Genomic DNA, 22,614 nt, shown 5'->3' on the forward strand with positions numbered 1-22,614 from the left:
AAAAGAAAGTACCGTAGTGAACAACAATGACCCAAATCCAATCCAAGGAGAGTAAGAGATACATGCATAAAAGGGATGCTCTAACTTGAAAATTAAAATAGTAATGCATGGCTTGCATTTATCCTTTCCTGCTAGGATGGCCAGTCATCTGAGAGCTGGCAGAAGACAGTTCTCTGTTTGAAAGTTTCCCTTGTATTTGAAGTGCTGTTCAGGTTAAAGGTAAAAAACAGATATTAGCAAGGCCCCTGAAGTCACTCATCAACAGTGAGCACCTGGGCAGCAGTCTAAACAGACTTCTCTATGTTGAGCTATAGACTGGGTTTGGACAACACAATAACCAATGGTGGGTTAAATAGTCAACCGTGGTTAAATAGTCAACAGTTGGCTATTGTGTTGTCTGTTGGGGCTTTTTCACACCGCGGTTGGTTATTCGGCCAAAAAAACATTGGTCATCATGTCATATGTAGGGCACCATTGACTATTTCATCACACATAGTTGGTTATTTTCGCAACTACAGAATCCTCTGTCAAGAACGAAAAGAGCGACAGCTGCTGCTCTAGTCGAGTCAGCAAAACTCGCAATGGCTGATGGGATACCAGCAGGAGGGCAGGAGGTGAGAGGGCGGGGGATATGTCAATCAAACACACCATTGACTAATAGTCAACTCGATGCTGGCCTTAATCTACACCATGGTTGATTATAATCGTGTTGTGTGGGGAGTAACCCGTTGATAATCAAGCGTGGAGTTGACTGTTAATCCACCATTGACTATTGTGTTGTCTGAACGCAGCCATATTTTATTTCTATTTAAATTGTATTTACTATTTCTAATTTTGCACCTATGCATGTAATTTTCCATATGCAAATATTATGCAAATAAATGCCCTCTCTTTTGATGACATGTTTCTTCCTATTTTTGACAAAGTGTACTTGGCTACCCTATTTTCCTCCTTTTATTCCTCTCGATAAACATTGCTTTGGTGAGTTCACTCTCACACACAAACTGCAAATCAATTTATTTTCTCTTACGGCAGGGGAGGATTTTCCCCCTGCTGAGAGTGCCATTCCATATTACTGAATAATTCAAAAAAATGTTCCAGTGCCAGTATTCCTCACCCCCAGCCATGTTTCTCATTCATTTGTCAGGAGGCACTATACTGAAGAGGAATTATTTGCATTCTGATTGATTTGCTGTGTGTTCTTCACGTACTTTCCCACTTGCTTGCCTTTAAGCTTGTATGAACATGAGAAGATCCCTGCTGGATCACACCATCTAGTCCAGCCTTCCTCAACCTGGGGCGCTCCAGATGTGTTGGACTACAACTCCAGAATGCCCCACCCAGGAAGGCTGATCTAGTCTAACATTCTGTTTCCCATGATAGCCAACCAGATGCTCATGGAAAACCCACAAGCAGGACATGAGCCCAATACTACCCTGGAGGTATCATACAGCCATCACTAGTAGCCATTGATAGCCTTTGAATTGTCAAATTCCCTTTTAATGCCATCAAAGTTGGTGGCCATCACTACAAGGTATGTTAATACATTTCTTAAATTGAACTGTGCGCTGTGAAGAAGTGCTTCCTTTTGTCTGTCCTGAATCTCCCACCATTCAGCTTCAATGAATGACTTCAGGTTCTACTATTATGCAAAAGGGAGAAAAGTCTCTCTGTATCCACTTTCTCCTCATCATGCATAGTTCTGTAAACCTCTATCCTGTTCCCCCTTTACTTGCCTTGTTTCTAAACTAAAAGCCCCCAAACACTGGAACATTTCCTTATAGGGAAACGCTCCAGCCTCTGAACCTTTTGGTTACCCCTTTCTGCTCTGTTTCCAGCTCTACAGTATCCATTTTGGATACAATTGTCCAAACTCTGTGCTTTTTTTTTTACTCTGTTATGGACAGATCTTTGAAACGGGGCTTATTACAAACTGGGGATATGCCTACGTTGCACTTTCACCTTCCAGATGAATCTCTTGGGTCCTCTAGTCTCTATGTTCCTTGCACATAGAACCAAGGTCTTACCTCCCAAGTAAGTCATAGAGCATGGAGAGAAGAAGGAATCAACACTGACCTTTCCCCCTTTTTTCTTTCTTTGTTCCTTTTATACTCAGAATAATGGAATGGTCTTTTGCAGAAAGTAGGACCGTATGACACTAGTGAGCTACCATATGTCCCTCTCTCTGCTCTTAAACCTCCCTGCACTTTTCGGAAGGAAAAAGATGGCCAGAGAATCCAATAGACATCTGCCCACCCCAAGCCCCTATGCAAGACAAGAGCAAATAGACCTCTCCCAACCAACCCAGAAATTCAAGCTCCACACTGTTTTAAGCTGTTGCATCCTTTCTCATTTTTTATAGGTACCTACTTTTCAGCTGATTTACTGTGGGTTAATTAGACATGGGATGCAGTAGCCCTCCATTTGTGTGACTTTCAACTTGTCAGTGTAAGCACATTCATTTGATGTAGGTTTCTGTTTCAGTCCCTCCAGCAGTTTTGCTGTAGCCACCTAGGCAGGAGTGCTTCAATGCCTTGGTGGGAGGGGTGGTGGTGGAATGCAGCCATGTCTCCTGGGATACACTAAAGAGGCATTAATTAACATTAATTCAGATGGGGCAATTAAATGGGAGGGGCACTTGGCAACGTGATGCTATAATACTTGTAGTATTCAAGCGGGATTCGTTTCAGCGAACACACAAACTTGAGCAGAATGCAATTGCTTGCTAATTGGGCCCAAAGTGCATGCATGCTTACAGACAGTCTGGGCATCCAGTTATTTTCACTGTCTAGGCCTTTAATTCTTGAGGCTGCCCCATACCTGCATAGCCCCCCAAAATTCTCCAAGTCAACATCTTAAGTAATAGGTTTATGAGACTGGAGGGTGGATTGGGGGATTTTTCCCCCTCCTTTTTATTTACATGGTAACCTATTTACTTGATTTCTTTCATCCGTGCAGAGACAGGGAAGGAAAGAGCTTCTGACTGGTGTTTGATCTCAATTAGACTCTACCGAAAACGACAAGATTGAATCCATGCTTTGAAGCCAGAAACATTTATTTTCAGCAAGGAGCAATTCAGTACACACAAGCCAGCTTTCACTGAGACTATGCTCTCTGAGGAAATGTTCTTTCATTTTGCAGAAATAAGCTATATTGGCCTGTAGGTCAGTCAAACTAGTCCACATTAAGAATCTGTACTTCTAAGATTGCTAAATGAAATTGTTGCAGGATATAATGAAAATCCCTTCTGACAAACGTAAAGGCTAATCTACTACCCATTTGTATTGCTGATCAATCTTCATTTATTTCAGTAGGGTCTGCGCACAGTTTCAGCACCAAAATCCAGGGCTGGCCTAAGACATTCTGCTGCCTGAGGCAAAGGCCAAGATGGTTCTCCCTCCATTCAGCATAGAAAAGCTGACCAGATTGGCTGTTGAATCGTACTTCAACAAGGGTGATATGACAGCATGGTCCACTGCACCGAGGGCCAGCAGGCTTGTTTAGGGCGGTGCAGGCCATAAGAAGAGCCATGCGGGATTTGACCAAGCATTCCGATTACACATTGGCCAACCAAGGGAAACTCCCAAGGGAGACCCACAACCAAGACATGAGTGCAACGGCACCCTCCCACCCTTTCCCCAGCAACTGGTGTACACATAGGCATACTAGTAGCCATTGATAGCCTTATCCGCCATGAATTTGTCTAACACTCTTTTAAAGCCATCCAAAGTGGTGGCCATCACTACATCTTGTCGAAGTAAATTCCATAGTTGAACTTTTATTTGTCCAGAATCTCCCACCAATCAGCTTCACAGGATGACCCTAGGTTTTAGTATTATGAGAGAGGAAGTCTCCTTATCCACTTTCTCCATGTCATGCAAAATTTTGAACACCTCTGTCATGTCCCCTCTTAGCTGCCATTTTCTAAGCTAAACAATCCCAGCTATTGTAACCTTTCTGATAGAAGAGTTGCTCCAGCCCCTTGATTATTTTAATTGCCCTTTTTTGCATTTTCTCCAACTCTACAATGTCCTTTATTAGGTACCATGACCAGAACTATTCCCAGTATTCTAAGTTTGGTTGCATCATAAATTTGTATAAGCTTTGTCTGCTACCTGCCCCTCAACATCTGCCACCTGAGGCAGGTTCCTCAATCTATCTAATGGTAGGGCTGGTCCTGCTAAAATTGAGGCAAAAAGAACAAATGATTCAACAGCTACAAACAACTTCTTGGTTCAGTTAAGTCCTCATGGTTCCTGGTTAGGGCCCTATTTTGGAGTCACTGGCATTACGTGAGGTGCCTCCAGGGCACTCCTAATTCCTTTTGAAGAGTGGCCCAAAGTCTGAGGCCATTGCTAGATGAGGGTTTAGCCTAGGGTGACCAACTGTCAGGATTTCCCCAGATTTGTCCTGGTTTTTGTTCTTTCCATAGTGTCAGGGGGGATTTTCTATAATTTTCAATAATGTCCTGGAATGACATACCTTCCCCTTTAAGGCTGCCATTAGCATGGCAGGAGGGAATGACATGCTTTCTTGAGGCACATCATTCCCCCACCCCGAGCTCCAGTTGAGGTCTTAAAGGGGAAAGTGGGTCATTTGTGGAAATTATAGAAAAGGCCCCAATTGGAGTGGGTGGTGGTGGTGCAGAATGAAATCCTTTCTCCTCCTCCACTCCAATCGGGTTCTTTAAGGTGGCGGGGGAATAATGTACTTTCTGCAGGACTCAGAAAGCTGCTTCCCCACACACACACACTAGGTGTCCTCTTTTTTGGTTTCCCAAATATGGTCACCCTAGTTTAGCCTGAGCTGATACCTGGGCTCACCCGTGTGTCCAGATGATGCACAGGGGAGCCTGGGGTCAGCCCGGGCTAAACCCCCCCTTGGCCCGGGATAACTGGCACCGGTTGTGGCCCAGTATTTCTGCAGCCCCGGGCTGAGTCCGGGGCTGCGCAAGGTCTAGCCTATTCCACAGCTTTTCCCGGCTATGCGGCTTACTTGTGAGTAGCTGAGAGAAGCTGTGCCCATCGGGCCGGGGGGGAATTGCGGGGGGGAGGGAGATCGGAGCCAGGGGGGGAAATCGCGCAGGGGGGGAGAGATGGGGGCCAGGGGGGGAAGAGCAGACCCGGCAGGAAAGATTGGGGGAAGAGCGGAGCCAGGGTGGGGAGATCATGGCCGGGGGGCATCGGACATGGCAAGCAGGTGGGTGGGGGGCATTGGACATTGCAGGGGGAAAATCGGGGGCAGGAGTGAGCAGGGAACCCTTTTTTAAAAAAGCTTACTTTATTGTTGGTGCACTCCTGAGCACATGGCCCCTTTAAATGTAAAAAAAATGGCCAACATGACGGGGCTTTCCTTTACCCCATCGCATGTCACGTGTAGACAGGCGCAACAGCCCACGCTACTTCTAGCGCGGGCTGGCCCCTCCACACACCGGGATTTAAAGGTAGGTCTAGCAAGGCCCTGAGTCTCACATTCATTTTTTTTAACATAGTAAAGGCACCATGATATGAAGTATCCCAGTTGTTTGGATGTGGAGAACACCTTCTGAATGCACCTCCCAAGTGGGGAAGATATGAACTTTATTAGGGTGACCATATGAAAAGGAGGACAGGGCTTTTGTATCTTTAACAGTTGCATAGAAAAGGGAATTCTAGCAGGTGTCATTTGTATATATGGAGAACCTGGTGAAATTCCCTCTTCATCACAACAGTTAAAGGTGCAGGAGCTATACTAGAGTGACCAGATTTAAAAGAGGGCAGGGCACCTGCAGCTTTAACTGTTGTGATGAAGAGGAAATTTCACCAGGTTCCCCATATATACAAGTGACACCTGTTGAAATTTCCTTTTCAATACAACTGTTAAAGATACAGGAGCCCTGTCCTCCTAACTTTATCCCATTTTTATTATAGCCTTTGATACATTTTGAGAACATAACAAATCTCAGACCTCAAGTGGAGTGATTCTACACCCTTTAAAAAGTGTCCCAACTACAAATGCAGTTAAGGTCATGTTGCATTTCTAACAAACCAAAGCTACCACCAGGCAAGGTGAGAAGGCTTGAGATGGCTAAAGGCATTTTGCTGCCTGAGATGAAAGATAAAATGCCCCCACTTCACATTCCATGTACAAAAGCAAACTGGATTGGTAGTTGGAACTCACTTCAACAGTGGCAATGGGCCAGCATACCTGAGGGCAGCAGGCTAGCTTATGGGGTACAGGGCAAGTTGCATGGCTTACACAGCTTTGTCCTTCAACACCTTGCCTCTGCTCTCTGCACTGTAGCATCTGCCATCCCCTGAGGTGGCTGCCTCTCTCTGGCCCCATTCAGAAGACACCTTAAACCACGGCTTTAACCACAGGGGTTAAGCCAGAAAGCCAGGCTGTGTTCAGAAGACACCTTAAACCATGGCTTTAACCATGGTGAATAAGACTTTAACGGCAGGGCTCTTAGGTGGCAGATTTTGAACACATTAAAGGACAGTAAATGGTTAGTGATTTAATGTATTATTGTATTTTTACTGCCATGCTGAGGGGCGGGGGCACCATTTGGATTTTCTACCTAGGTTCTGAAATGTCTTGAGTTTGGCATGTGCAAATCCTGTTTGCTGTAGTTTGTACTGGGTGATTGCACCCATTAAGGAGAGAGGGTGAAATTAAACCTAATTCTACTGTGGAATAACTGGGAGAAGGAGGAATGAAGATTTACAGCACAATGCAAACACATTAGGTACCTAGTAGTTAGTGGTACCTGACAAAAATTGACTTGGCCTAGGGTGGCCATATGTCCTGCTTTACAGAGGAAAGTCCTCTATTTGAATGCTTCCTCTAGTTCAGAGAGGGGGTGGTAACTGAGGCCTTCCAGAAGTTTTGGACTACAACTTCCATCATGCTTCATCATTGCCTGTGCTGGCTAGGGCTGATGGGAGTTGTAATTGAAAACATCTGGAGGGCCACCTGTTGCCCACCCCTGTTCTAATTGAATGGTTCACAGTCTGAGATAAAGTATCATAGGAAGGGACACCAAGGGCTGTGAAGTTTCCCATCAACATTTAGCAGCACCTGGACAGCAAATGGGATACATGGGTCACCTGGTTACAACCTTTGCAACTAGGGTGAGATGTATTGTATTTACATTTAAATTACAGTAGTTATTTCTAAATGTGCATCTATACACATAAATTAGCAGTCTTATGCAAATCTGTGCCCTCTTTTGTCCTCTTTTTTATGATGCATTAGCTTGGGAAAAAAGGAGGCTACAGGGAGACATGATAGAAGTATACAAAATTATGCACGTTGTGGAGAATGTGAATAGGGAGATATTTTTCTCCTTCTCCCATAGTACTAGAACATGGGGTCATCCCATAAAGCTGATTGGTGGGAGATTCAGGACAAATAAAAGGAAGTACTTCTTCACACAGCACATAGTTAAAATATGGAATTTGCTGCTACAAGATGTAGTGATGGCCACCAATTTGGATGGCTTTAAAAGAAGGTTGGATAAAGTTATCAATGGCTACTAGCCCTGATGGCTATGCACTATCTCCAGTATCTGAGGAAGTAAGCCTGTGTGCACCAGTTGCTGGGGAACATGTGTGGTAGGATGCTGTTGCACCATGCCCTGCTTTGTTGGTTCCTGGCCAACATAGTGCTGGATTAGATGGACCTTCGGTCTGATCCAGAATGGCTCTTCTTATGTTCTTATATTCTTATGTTCCTTTTTGGTGATGTGTAAGTGGCTGCTTTAGTGGTAGCTGGTACCTGGCTTGCTGCAGAAATCAGTACATAAATTGCTCCTTCTATCTCTCTCCTAGAAAATCAGACCATTGGCAAAACTAATAACTAAATTGCAACCCTGGCTTTATAGCCACCTATCACAAGTTTCACATTCCTCTTTCCTTCTGATCCTCTTGTGTCATCTGAACAGCCTACATCCTTCAAAGCTCCATAGCTGAAAAGCTACTTCCCACGAATAAAACTACAGAGAAGTGTTTCTTGTTTATTGGAATGAAAGATATGCCACAGTTTCCAGTTGGTATAATTCCCCTTTAAATGTGTAAATATATGTCACCTTAAACAGGGGGGTGGGGTGGAACAGTGGCGGGAAGAACATGTCCTAGAATACCAAATGGTACAATGAGTATTGCTAGTAGTAATAATAAATAATGCCCTTGATTGGCTCTTGGCATTGCATACAATGGTGATAAAGCCACTTTGGCCATTTGGCCAATGAAAATGATGTTTATAAGCCATCCCGGGTGGCTTGAAGGCTGCGGGCCAGCCCGACACTGGTTAACTCCTAGATGGCAATATCAGTGTTATCAATATTGTTCATGTTCTTGTCCCCTTTGCAGTAAAAATACTGGTTCCAGATTTGCAGGAATGTGGTCCTGAATTTTTTAATCCTGAACGCATAAACGATGGGGTTCATAGCTGAGTTCCCATGTGTCAGAAATATAGCAATATAGGTGAGGATGCTGGGGGTTTTGCACGAGGGGCAGAAAAAGCTGACACAGTTACGGGTGTGCAGAGGCAGCCAGCTCACGGCAAAGAGGAAGAGAACCAGGGCGAGGGATTTGGCGATGTGCAGCTCCTTCCCATAATATCTCTCCGGATCTGTTGCACTGGATGCAACTTTTTTGTTCAGCTGCCTTCGGATGATCTTGAAGACCTCCAGGTAGATGACAAACATGAGGAGCAACGGAGGCAAGACCCACACAAAGAAGTTGAAATAGACCATATACTCCATGCTGATGACGTGTTCAAACTGGCAACTGATGGTCAGGTCTGACTGATTGGAGTTCGCCTCTTGGACCTCCTTCAGGTTGTTCCAGCCAAACATCGGGGTCAGCCCCACCAGGAAGGAGACCAGCCAGCAGCAAGCAATGGCCACCCCAGCACGTTTGGGAGTCACCACGCTCTTGTACCTGTGGGAAGAAGGCACAAAACACACCCTGAGGTCTTACAGGCAGCAGGTCAGGTTTGCATCGCAGTTCAGTGCTCACAACATTTGGGGAGGCAGTATGTCTTCGTGGCAGTGTACATACGATGCATGCAGAACCTCCTAGCTTCAATCCTTCAGTTGCCAAACAACAATGAGTCAGGTAGCCTGACCTCCCAATGCCTTGATACTAGCCTGGCTTGGTGGAGTCTCTACGAGACTGGGAAGAGGCTTCTTTGCTGGCCCCTGTTAAGCTGTTGCCAACCAGAATGCAAATACTGGGCAAGATGGACAATTAGGCTGACCACCTGAGAGGCAGCTTACTCTGCTCCGGTTGGTGGTTCTGATGACCACGGGGTGGTGAATCTGCTCTGGGCCTCAGTTGGAACCAGTCAGAACTCTTAAGGAGCTAGCCGAGACTTAGAGTTCTGACTGGCTCTGAATGAAACTTGGAGTGGATTTATTGCCCCACTGAGTTGGAAGCCATCAGCCTCCAATGGATGTAGTACATCCACGATTTTGAATGTATTACAGACCCACCAGTCTGAATCTTGGCTGAACCATGAATATTCTAAGGCAAGCTGCTCTCTTTCAGGTGCTCATCTGCAACATGGGGCTAATATGAGTGGACTACCCTACAGGACTGATGTAAAGATTGCTCTGTGAAGTGCTCTGATTAGGAAATTGCTATGGAAAGTCCTGCAGAACAAGAAATGCAGAGGAAACAAAATCCCTTCATTAGAAAATCCAGCACATTTTTCTCCCTACAGCAAACTGTCAGCAAGAGTCTGGCTACATAGGCCTTAGCTAGACCTACCTGATAGTCCGCGACGGAAGAGGGAAGATCTCGCATTGCGATTAACACGAGATCCCTCCTCCATTTACATGTGAGGCACAATGACCTCAGGAAAAGAGGCATCACGCCCGCCATTTTTTATTTTTAAAGAAAGAGGAGCGCACGAACGGTCATGTGCAAAGGTAGTTGCTTTTTTAAAAAAAAAAACACTTTAATTTCCCCACTTCCACCACCCTACCCCCAATGGGCGCAGCGCTCCTGAGGAATGTTGCACCCCGCGCGGAGCCGGGTCAAACTGCGGCAATGGGCCACACGTTCTGCGGTCTCGGGCTCAGCCCAAGACCAAGGAAAAAGTGGGCCCAAAAGGGAGGGCGAGATCCTGGGGCAAGGGAGGGATGATCCCTCCCTGATCCCAGGATCCCCTGTGAATCATGTGGACGTACAGGGATGATCCCGGTTTTTGCCCCAGGATTTTGCCCGGTCTAGCTAAGGCCGCAGTCAGGTTTTCAAAAGGTAATTTTAATAAGTAAAAAGTAATTTTTAAAAAGCCAAAGTATTATGAATGATAATTTGTATAAAAGCAAAGCTATCAAAGCAAACCTCCTAATATTCTCTGAACTTCTACTTAACAATTAAAATATTTGGCGGCATTGCCAGTATTTGTACATACATTCCTTCAGCTCGAATGCTCTTCATTAAAGAAAACAATACAGTCACTCTACAGGCATGGCCTTTCCCCAAAAAAAACTGCACAGAATTTTCCCTGCCTGAGTACATTTGAATAAACACCATTGGCTTACACGTTAGCATACCTTGCTACTCTTCAATGGATGGTTGGTTATTATTTGTTTACATTCCAATCTTTATTTTACTTTTTTAAAAAAAACCAAAAAAAACCAACCATACTATTGTTGTTTTTAACTTAATTTTTAAGGAATTAAAAAATAGTTTTAATAGAGACCCAAAAGAAAAGTTGGGTCTAGACCCAAACAGAACAATATTATATCACATACAAAAACACCCCACCCGCCTACTTCCGATTCTAATTGCCAATATTAGAATTGGCCCTCTTCGTGTAAATCCTCAAAGCAAGGGCGGGCCATGAAATGTACCCATAGCTGTAAAACTACAGATATTCTGAATTTTGGATAATTGGGCAAATGGCAGGACTGGAGGGGCGGGGAATTCTTCGTTCCCCATCCTGCAAATGTCAGAAGAGGTAAGGCACTACATGCAATGAAATCTGTATCCTAGACTTGGGGAAAACACACACACACACACAGACACAGACACAGACACAGACACACACACACACACACACACACACAGAGAGGGGGGGCAAGAACAAAAGCAGCCTGACCTCCCAATCTCTTGATACTAGCCTGGCTTGGTGGAATCTCTACAAGAATGAACTGGATTGTAGTCAGGACAAGCAGGCAGGGAAGCAAGCATATCAGAGAATCAAATACACTGGAAGGGACCAGAACCATCTAGTCCAATTCACAGTGAAGGCTGGTGGCTCCGATGTCAGTGTGGTGGTGAATCCGCTCCAGGTTTCAGTCAGAACACTAAAGGAGCTATCTAGCTCCTTCAGTGTTCTGACTGAAACTTGGAGCAGATTCACTGCCCTACTGACATTGGAGCTGCCAGCCTCCCCTGCCAATTCCAAATCCAACGGTATACATCCACCAACCCCCCAGAGATCAGGCTGTGCAACTGAAACAACAGGGTGCCACAAGTAGGGAATAGGTGCACTGCCTAAAGTTGCTGGCAGACCAAATTGCTCCAGATGACTCATAGAAGTGACCTAAGCCACATGCTGGCAGAAAGGGGGCGAAACAAACATGGACGCAAACTCCCTGCTGAACCTTACACGTAGTTTTTACACTCACCTCAGAGGAAACGTTTGTTACCAGGCACAAATACAAACAATACGCAAGGAGCCAGGGACTGTGAAAGAATAGTATTCTCCCATTCCCCCACCCACCCCCTCCCCCTTGCCCACTCCTGTTCAGAGATAGATGAAGGCCTTGCAATTAAATTTGTGCCATATCGTTTTCTCAGAAAATTGAGTTCCCACAATGCAATGTTCTGGTAAATCTAATGCAGCCATAATAGGGTGACAAAGAGCCATTACTCTGAGGCACTCTTGGACATTGCTTATACAAGAGGAACTCTAATTTATCCCGCTGAGGTAAAAGATGATCTCATAGTGAAGCAGTCACAGTTCCATTGACAAGAGCCCTGGCAGAGCAAAGCAATCAGCCAACCACCACCCCCCTTCAGTTAAAAGTTCTTTATGAAAGATTAATCAACTCTAATGCCTGCAAGTGAAGGGCAAGCCAAAGGAATTTTCATTTTGTAAAGTGCCAGGCCCAAAGCAGTGAATGCCCACATGTGCAGAAAGCCACTTGTGTCCTAGTTTACAGAGAACAGTTCTCTGTTTGAAGAGCGGTTCAATCCAAGATTAGATTTAAGGTAATGAGCCAAAAGAAGAGGTGTCCTATTAACAGTTTAGGTTAGCAACTGGGGTGCAAGGCGGGTGAGCATCCAAGATGAACACAAAAAGGAGAAGAGTCTCTGGATGCTATAAAAGAATGTATTGGTGAAAAGCCCAATGCATTACAGTCTCTTGCTTTTTCTTAGGCCTTCTTCTGGGGGCTGCAATAATATAGAGATGAGATTAGATGGATAGATAGATAGATAGATAGATAGATAGATAGATAGATAGATAGATGAGAAGACCAATGATATGAGTGAATTGCCCTGTCATGGTAACAACTGTAAGAAACTCAAAGAAAAAGATGGTCTAACCGTATAAAAGACATAGCCTTCAGCACACCACATCCAGTCACAGTGTTTATAGCAAAACAATCTGTTGTAAATAATTTCTGCAGACATTGTTACAAGTGAGCATGTAATATTTTAACTGCTTTATCTAATTAAATATATGCACAGGCCTTACTTGCAATGTGCCCTATGCACTTTTTATGTGTAATATTGAAACTGTGTTATTGTTTATGTGTTTGCAATGTGCTCTTCTAATTGAAAATTATTTTAGTCTGTATTGTCTCATTAACATTGCATCCTGAAATTATTCTCCCTTTTTTGGGTTTAGCTTAGCAACTGGACAGCAAACTGAATAGGCACACGTCACCTGGTCACGGTCTTCCCCCTATGAGAGATGTATTGTATTTCTATTTAAATTACAGCAATTATTTTAAAAATCTGTGTCTATAAATAAAAATAGCATATGCAATTTTTATGCGAATTTGTATCTTTTTTTGTGTGATGCAAAAGTGGCCACCCTAGCTCTCCTCTGCCTAGATGACTACAGTTCAGAGAACTCTCTTAAGTGACTCAGACATGGAACAAAAATTACATGCAACTTAACAGTTCACATTCAAGATTACTGCTACACAGTATTTTAATAACAGGGATTCCACTAACAACAGAGTGTTTAACAAGAGGTGTAATCGGTGGATTCTTTCAGATTCTTTCTCTGATTATCAGCAGAGCGGTGATTTTAATTTGCATTATTAACAGAAAATCTGGAAACAAGGTGGTAGTAATACCAGCTTGATTAGTTTGAAGTAAACATATTGTGTAGGATCTGGCATAGCATAAGAACATAAAAAACCTGCTGGCCTATCGAATCTAGCATCCTGAGCAGGATCTACACTACTGCTTTAAAGTGCTTTAAAGCACTTTATAACAGTATTGACAACTGTTGGGGGCCAGGACACACTACATATACAGTTGTCAAAACTGTTATAAAGCGCTTTAAAGCAGTAGTGTAGATCCGGCCTTGTTTTCCATACACATGAAAAGCCCACACCCAGGACACGAAGGCGATCAATCACCCTCTCCCATTTTTGTTCCCAACTGACTGGTATTCAGAAGCATACTACATTTGAGGCTGGAGGCCGTATAAAGCCATTATGACTAGTAGCCATTGATAGCTTTATAATCCATGACTCAGGCCGTTGCTAGACGGGGCTGTAGCGCATGTTACATACCGGCAGCGTCCTTACAGGTCCACATGATGTTCACCAGGATCTGTGTTCATCCTGTGGTGAAACCTCTGTTGTGCCATGTTTTATGAAACGGCTTTAAGCCCGCTTTTTCCTGTTGGCGCGCACTTATTTTGATACGGGCTGCGGAGGTGTGGGACGAAATGAGGTCAGCGCAGTTTCCAGTGAGGTCAGCACTGATCAGGAAGAAGGCGCGCTAAGGGGAGTGGCCAGCAGTTTCGGCCAAACCTCATCCTCCATTTGTGCCCCATGTGCAGCTGTGGCAGCAGCGCGGCGCCTTTTTTTTTTTTACTAAACGGGTCTGCTTTGCGCACAAACGGACGACCGAAAAACTGTCTGGTGAGTTGTTGTTGGGGTGTTGTGGATGTGTGGGATACGTGCAGCTTGTTACCTCTGTGTGGGTAACTTTTCGGGAAGGCGGGCATCCAACTGTAATGGGAAGTTGGTGGCCTGTTGCGGTGGGCAGCCGCAGGTACCGCAGGTACCGTGGTTTAGGCTGCGTGGATGATGTAAAGGTGAGTGGGGAATGATGGGCACGGTAGAGGCAGGCAGGGCTGTGTGCCTATTGGTGTGGGTACATGGCAGCTGGGTGTAAGGGGGCAACAGGCGAGGGTGGGCGGCCATCTTCCAGCAGCCACGCGGCAGCAGGCGGAAGGTCAGGGAAGCATCAGCCCAGGGGGTGGGCACGTGCCCTGGGGCCCCTTTGCACTGTGTCAATACACTCCCCTATCCTTCTGACTGCATTTGTTGGGGGGAGTCAGAGTGACGGTGGCAGGCTGCTGACGCCGGTTTCGCACCTCCGCTGGTGCGGAAACTGACGAGCCCCCCTTCTTTCTGCTTGGCCCGTGTGCAGGTATCAGGCATGGGTCCGAAAGGGAGGGGGGGTCACTTGGCGCCACCAGGAGATTCTAGATCTGTTGGACATTTGGGGAGAACAGAGGATACAAGAGCAGCTGAGGGCTAGCCAAAGCAACTTTAATGTGTTCCAACAAGTGGCACGGGAGATGGGCAAGAGAGGCCATAAACGAACCGCAGAAGAGTGTCGCACTAAAACCAAGGGCATGCGGACAGAGTACCAGCGTGTGAGGAACCATAATGGAGGTTGGCTCCATGGGATTGGGGGGAAGGGCGCAGGGCCGGTCATCGCCGGAAAAACTCAGAGGCCAGATGTGAGATGTAGGCGCAGAGTGCACATGCAGACGACTATCCTCAGATCACAATACATCTGTCATCACCTCCGAAAGCAACTGACAGCATCTCTGCCTTGTCAATGTTGCCGCTCAACAATGCCACTCTTTCCCATCCTCCTGCCACCACTGGCCACACCCCCTGTGAGTCATCCCCCAATGCCAACTGGCTCCCCTGTGCCCAGCCCGGGGGGGGGGGAATGCAGCAAAAGCAGCAGCAGCACTTCAGCTGCCACCGCCGCCGCTGCCAACCACTGCGGATTGCGCTCTTTCGCACTTGCACAAATCGTGCAGCGGACAAAACACCCCCACCCAAAAAATCAGGCCAGTGTAGCTGCGCATCCCATGCTCGACCCGACAGCACCACAACCGGAGCGAACTCCCGCAACCACCCCCCTCCAATACCAGGATAACCTACACAACGTGTGGACCACGAGGCATCACACCTATACAGGGAAACCCGCTTTCACCCCTCCTCAACCATGGAACACCCAGTAGGTCTAGCAAGGCCCTCAATCTCCTTTTAAAACCAGCCAAGTTGATGGCCACCACCACATTTTATGGTAGCGAATTCCACAGTTTGACTTTAGCCCTATTCAGGCATTCAAGAACTATGCTGATTCAACATGACAGGAGGGGGAGAACACTACCCCAGCCCCTGAATCACCATTTTCATTGCCCTTTATACATTGAAAGTGTTTTTCTGAAGGGGAGAGCTTCCTTTACCCATGGAGACTCCCCATGCAATTTCAAACATTGGAAATTCAACATTTAAAATAGCATGGAGAGCCTCCATGGACAGAAGAAGATCTCCCCTTCAGATAGTCAACTTCCACTTGTAGAGGGGGTCAACTGAGGGTTGCTGGCTAATGTGCTCCCCTCCTCACATGTTTAATCAACACTGTTCCCAAATTCCTGAATAGTGCTCTTGTGCGGCATGAAGAAATACTTCCTTTTGTTTGTTCTGAATCTCCCACCATTCGGCTTTATTGGATGACCCCGGGTTCTAGTATTATGCCCTGACTAGGCATGGGGCCCAAGGGAAGCGGACTGGAACACAGCATTCACTGTCTGCTCTGGGTCATATCAGGCAAGGCAGGAGTCACATCAGGACCTTGGACAGCACTCTGCAATAAGTGCCGGCTGGCGTATTCTCCCATAAGGAACTGTTGTCCCAGCAAAGGCCTACAGTCAACTGCAGAAGACTGACAGATGTTTCTGCAGTCCCATGCTCCTCAGATGGGAGAACTATGTCCTCGTGCTGGAATAGTATAGAAGGGGGTAGCTAGGGCTCCTCCTGAAGTGGGGTGACCCTTGAGCTATCTGAATCTGAGTCCTCCTTTGGATAATGTGGATCCTCAGAAGAAGGAGATGTGACATATTATGAGAGAAACTTGTCTCTCTATCCATTTTCTCTGTGATATACATAATTTTATAACCCTCTATCACAGGGGCAGGGAATGTGTGGCCCTCCAAATACTGATGGACTGGAACTACCACCAGCCCTAGTCAGTAGAGCCAGTGATGAGGGATGTTGAGAGTTGCAGTCCAACAGCATCTGGAGGGTCACATGATCCCCATTTCTGTTCTATCATGTTTCCTTTTACTTGCCTTGTTTCTAAACTAAAAGGCCCCCAGATTAATTAAACATTGCACTCTTTCCTCTTAGAGGAGTTGCTCCACCCCACCCACCCCAGATCATTTTGGATGCCATTTGCTTCACCTTTTCCAGCTATACAATATCCTTTTTAATATGTGGAGGCCAAAACTCAATGTAGTATCACAAGTATGGTTGCACCATAGATCTGTAATTAACCCCAGCATGGGATTTACCTTTTTCACAGCACCTGCACATTGGGTAGATGCTTTCATTAATATCTCAGTCTCCACCATAATCCAAAAATCCCTTTCCTGGTCAGTCACCTCCAGCTCAACCCCCAGCATATACTGTATGTGAAGTTAGGAATTATTTTTGCCCCACACTCTGCCCTACTTTATGCTTACTTACCTTGAACCGCATTTGCCATCTTATCCATTCATCCAGTTTGGAAAGGTCCTTTTCTAGCTCTTTCCCTTCTGTTTGGCCATGAATAATTTTGATGTCATCAGGAAACAATGCCCCTCACTGTTCACCCCAAACTGTAGATCATGTCTGATCATGGCCTGTTTTCACATCCTTTGCTACAAAGGGTGATCTTAGGGATAAGTTACATATTATCCTGGTTGTGCTTTTTATACTGTATTTTGTATTTGTGCTTTTAACCTGTTGGTTGTTTTATTTTGGTTTTAATTTTTGTGAACCGCCCAGAGAGCTTCGGCTATTGGGTGATATAAAAATGTAATAAATAAATAAATAAATAAATAAATAAATAATTGTTTGAAGATCAACAGTATTATTTAAGTCCGCATCAGTGCGGAGTTGATTTCCTGCCCCTCTAGAAAGTGTGACAAAAGGCTGGAGACAGATGATTATATGTTGAGGTGGGGAGAGGGCAGGATAGAGCTGAAGGTTGCGTGAAGGAGACATTATTGCCTATGGTATGTCCATTAATCTCACTTTCACCTCTGTTTGGTAAATAGATTTTGCAAGTGTTTGCAATGTATTTGACTAGCGGTGACAGTAAGACAAAAGAGACAAATGTGCACACTACGGGAGCCGGTGCCTCTGTCATATCATGTTCAATACTCATTGAACATATCATGTTCAATACTCTTCCTAATTACTATTCTCTGCTCTCATCCATAAAGACATGAACTGTGCTGCACATATAGCAACTGGAATGTAGGGGTGATGGGTGGGCAGCACTCAAAGTCCATTTTCTGTCCTCTGAGGGTGGGAGGACAGCCTAAGGACAATGAAATCTTCTCAAGCATCAGTTGGGAGGAAGCAGCAGCTAGCAGCAATGCTGCAATAGGGAGGCACTAGGGCAAACACAGAACAGCACACACAATTCCAGCATCCCCAGGAGCTGGGACTGTTGCACTCAATTTTTGAGGGCAGGCAAACTTTTTTCAGTCACAGGCCATATTCTGGTTGAAGTTAGTGGTGGGCAAGTCCATAGATAAAAAGGTGAGTCCCTTTTTTCTTTCTTCCATGTCCTTCTCCCACCTCCTCCTCCTCCTCCTCCTCCTCCTCCTCCTCCTCCTCCTCCTCCTCCTCCTCCTCCTCCTCCTCCTCCTCCTCGCTCTTCCTTCTTAGCCAGTGAGCTGCTAAGGAACAGATGGATCACCAGAGGCCTGAACTTGCCAGAGGTCCAAATGGTTGCATGCAGAGGACTTTTGAAATAGGGCCGCATGAAATTGACCGAGAGATGCAGGTTGCCACTTCTGACGTATGCATAAGGAACAATATTGATGTTCCATTTGCAGGAAAGAGTTGTGAGAGGATATTAACACTGGTCTCATTCATGAAGTCAATCATTTGACAGCAGGTAGTGGGCTGATCTCTGATGTGTCCTGCAACCTGGCAAGGATGTTTTCTCTGGTGAATGAAAGCCTGTTAGGTGGAGACATTCTTGAACAGGAGGGTGGGGTGGGGGTGTTCCCTGCCATACAGCAGAGAAGATAAAACATCAACAAAGATGGTCCACAATCCAACACAGCCTCAGGTGCACTTAAGCCCATTGATTTCAGCGCTCGATTTCGGTGCTGTGTGCTTTCATGCCACATTGGTCTCTGCCCCACAGACGTAACCCTTCAGCTTTTTGCACTACACATCCAGGCTGCAGAGACACACCACGGGGGATGACCACAGACCACAGACAGCCTGGCTGCAGAAGTACATCACTGCATTTGTCTTCATGAATAAGGAAGAACATTTCTTAAACGATTAGGAAACAGAATCAATGCCTCATAAAAAAGTAATAAGGAAAATAACCCCGGACTGGCATGAGGGATGGAGATACAGGAAGTAACGCTTTTCTCAGTGGCTTAATGGAAATCACGGCAAAGAGTCCTGTGGCAAATTTAAGATGGGCAAAGCAATCCTATGTACCGGGAACCGGTGAGGTAGGGATATCTATCCTGGAGCCATCACCACACGCAGACCACTGCCAGCTCACAGTGGCCAGGCTGGGAGGTAGTAGTGTTCTAGTTGTGTTCCAGTGATCCAGTTTTGTTTCATTTTCAAAATTAACTGCTATATAAGTCTATGGCAGAAAAAATGCCTTTGCCAATTGAAGGCTGGTGTAGATTTTGAGCCTGATTTGGGAGCATGTTGAAGGGCCATTGGATCCAGAGGATTCACTGCCACTGCCACTAGCAGCAATAGGTTTCTTTGAGGGATGACGACAGCTTGACCACGGTGGTACAGGCATTGGTAACCTCAAGATTGGATTACTGCAACACGCTCTATGTGGGGCTGCCCTTGAAGCTGCTCCGGAAGCTGGAGCTAGTGCAGAATGCTGCAGCTCGGCTGTTGTCTGGAGCTGCCCCTTTCCAGCATGTAACTCCTCTGCTGAGGGAACTGCACTGGCTGCCTATTCGCTACCGGGCCAGGTTTAAGGTTCTTGTACTTGTGTACAAAGCCCTAAACAACTTGGGACCAGGATACCTGAGAGAGCGCCTTCGCCCTTACCAACCTGCCCAGTCACTGAGGTCATTCGAGGGTCTGCTCCTGGTGGTTCCACATAGATCCATCCTCCGATTGGAATCCACCAGGGGAAGAGCCTTCAGCGTGGTGGCACCCCTCCTGTGGAACTCCCTGCCTCTGGAAGTCAGGCAGGCGCCAACCTTGTACTCCTTTCGGCGCCTCCTGAAAACATCTTTATTCCAAGAAGCCTTTCTTTAACATGCAGCCTTGGATTACTGTTATTGCTTCTTTTAAATTTTGTTTTAACTGTTTTATTCTGTTTTTATTTTCATTTTACCTTGTACACTGCTCCAAAATGTTTCAATGGGGAGCGGTATATAAATATTCTAAATAATAATAATAATAATAATAATAATAATAATAATAATAATACAATTAAAACCTAACTCAACAATACGATTAAAAAGCCACTAAAATCAACAAGTAAAAAGCTTTCTGTGGTCATATTGAGGGCCTCCACAGCAGACATGCTGCTCCACTGACAGAGTTTGTCTCCATCAATGACAAATTCCCACCCCCATCTCAGTCGGCCTTCAGCCAAAGCTAGGATTCCTCCCTAAACACATTTATTGTGGCATAAGCTTCCCCACCCCCTTTTTTCTTTTTTCTGAAGGCCGCTTTGTCTGATGCCACAGAATGTGAAATATTCCTAATGGCAATAATTATATTAACCATCAGGATAGCCAAAATAGTTGCCTTATAATAAAACAAGAAGTCACACAACACCCTGCCCGTTGCAAACAGAAACACACACATATACATATAAGTTCACTTTCCAACGTGGAGACCTCCTTAAAAGGTTACGGTTAGGAAGAAGTGAAGCTGGATTTTTGACACTGTCAAATCGAGAAGCAATGTTACCCTTGCAAGTGAGAAAGGGAGAATTTATTCCAGCAAACCTCCGTGGAGCCGTTGCCATGGAGCTTTTGAAGATCAGACGTCGCACGAGACGTACACTTGCTAACTGAGCAGGCTGCCTCTCCACGACAATTGCATCCCTAAGAGCCTTTGAAGTTGCATCAAGCCGAGTCTCCTGACTGCACTCACAACACAGTTTGCTTCCCTCCTGATGCCAAGCTATTAGTAGGTATAAATCTTCTTGTGCTCCAACTCTCTCTCTTCCCCCTCTCTCTCCTAGACAGTTTTGTGTTGCTGCTTCCCTAAGAGTTAGGCAGCAGGAATCTATTTCTGTGCTGTGGATATCCCATAGATCTGGGTGCGCAACCCATTTGGTCCTGAGGCTTACATTCGGTGTCATCTGGTGGGGGTGGGGGCAGGGGCTACATATACATACACACAGATCTCCCTTCCCTGCCTGCTGAGACTGAACAAGAAAGAGATCTTGGGGTTATGGTGGACAGCTCAATGAAAATGACAACCCAGTCTGCAACTGCTGTAAAGAAGGCAAACTCCATGACAGGCATTATAAGAAAAGGAACTGAGAGTAAAACAAATCATACTGCCTTTATACAAATCTGTGGTGTGTACAGTTCTGGTCACCACACCTAAAAAAGGATAATATAAAGCTGGAAAAAGTGCAGAAAAGAGAAACTAAAATGATTAAGGGGCTGGAGCATCTCCCCCATGAGGCAAGGCTACAACAACTGGGATTGTTTAGCTGTTGTAAGGAGGCTAGGGGGAGATCTGATAGAGGTGTACAAAATTATGCATGGTGTGGAGAATGTGAATAGGGAGAGATTTTTCTCCCTCTCTCAAAATACTAGAACCCAGGGTCATCCCATGAAGCTGATTCGTGGGAGGTTCAGGACAAATAAAAGATATTATTATTATTATTATTATTATTATTATTATTAATCATCCCACCTTTTCCCCAATATTGGGACTCAAGGCAGCTTTACAAATTAAAACATGTACAGTTAAAACATATAAAGATATACAAAAATTAAAAATATAATTAAACATGCTACAATATTAAAACATTTAAACATTTAAAATATAAATAACAATTTTTAAAAATCCAATGCATAAGTGAAGCATAAGCAGAGGTCCAGACCAAAGGCCTGCCAGAACAAAAAAGTTTTAGCCTGCCTCCAGAAGCACACCGTGGAGGGAGCCAGTCTAGCTTACCTGGGAAGGGAGTTCCACAGCCCCATGGTAGCCACTGAAAAGGCCCTCTCCTGCATTCCCACCAGGCGTGCCTGTGATGGTGGTGGGACCAATTTCTTTTGTAACATGAACCAAAAGCATGAGAACCAAAACCCTAACCCTAACCCTAACCCAAAAGAAATTTAATGCAAGTCCAATGTTCTAAAAAGGAAATCTGCCATTTCTCCAAAGGTGGTTTTAAGGTGGTTCTTCAGTTTAAAATATGGTGATAGTTAGAATGTCAAAAAATATAAGGTATTTCCTAGTTACAAACTTCGTTTAAAAGTTCAAAAATTAAAATGGAGTTTTTTGAAAAGATTAATTTTTTAAAAAAACTGCTTTTGAAAGCTAGACTTGTCTCGATATAAATTTCTTCAATGCATTAGATGGTTTCTTTTAGGTCTTTATGTCAATATCCTATAGAGATAAATATCATAATGCTCTAACAACACTTATGTAATGGCATTGTCCCTGTTGTATTTGGTTATGCATATTCATTAGTTTGTAATTAAGTACTAATACACATATACATTCTGTGTTAAATACAGCCCCTGAAGGATTGACACCATCTGAAATGTTGGGCTATTTGTGAAGTTTTTTAAAATAACTTTTTCAGAGCCAGCGTCTCTCTCCTTTTGCACACACTTTTGGTGCTTCTCCCTCCAACCCATTTATTTATAGGATTGTGCCATTAGCTGCTGAATATTGCAGGTAGGAGAAGAAAATTGTAGACAGAAGCTCTGCTCTGCTCTTTCTTTCGCAAAATATCAAGCAGGCTAGTCAAACTGTCAACTGATCTGGGTTCTCAGGAAACCACAAAGTTTAAGAAGATATACCTGTACTGTATAAATCTTCCCAGCATCACATATTGTTCTTGAGGATGGAAACTTTCAATCAGTTTCTCATGCTCCAAATTCTAGACTGCACCATAGTTGCTCTCTTGATGCCTTCTCAACGCATGC

The 22,614-nt window shown here is 44.9% G+C and overlaps 1 protein-coding gene across 1 annotated transcript in view; it reads right to left on the reverse strand.

Annotated features, from left to right (window-relative positions):
• Nucleotides 1-7,827: 7,827 nt before the first annotated feature.
• The window catches only part of ADORA1 (adenosine A1 receptor), a 75,244-nt gene continuing 60,457 nt past the window's right edge, over nt 7,828-22,614 (reverse strand). The window contains exon 2 of the mRNA XM_063144333.1: nt 7,828-8,924. Coding sequence (XP_063000403.1) covers nt 8,297-8,924 — 628 coding nt within the window. The 3' untranslated portion in view covers nt 7,828-8,296. The remainder of the gene's footprint in view (nt 8,925-22,614) is intronic.

This window comes from Elgaria multicarinata, chromosome 1 (genome assembly GCF_023053635.1).
Source record: "Elgaria multicarinata webbii isolate HBS135686 ecotype San Diego chromosome 1, rElgMul1.1.pri, whole genome shotgun sequence".
NCBI classification, from domain to species: Eukaryota; Metazoa; Chordata; class Lepidosauria; order Squamata; family Anguidae; genus Elgaria; species Elgaria multicarinata.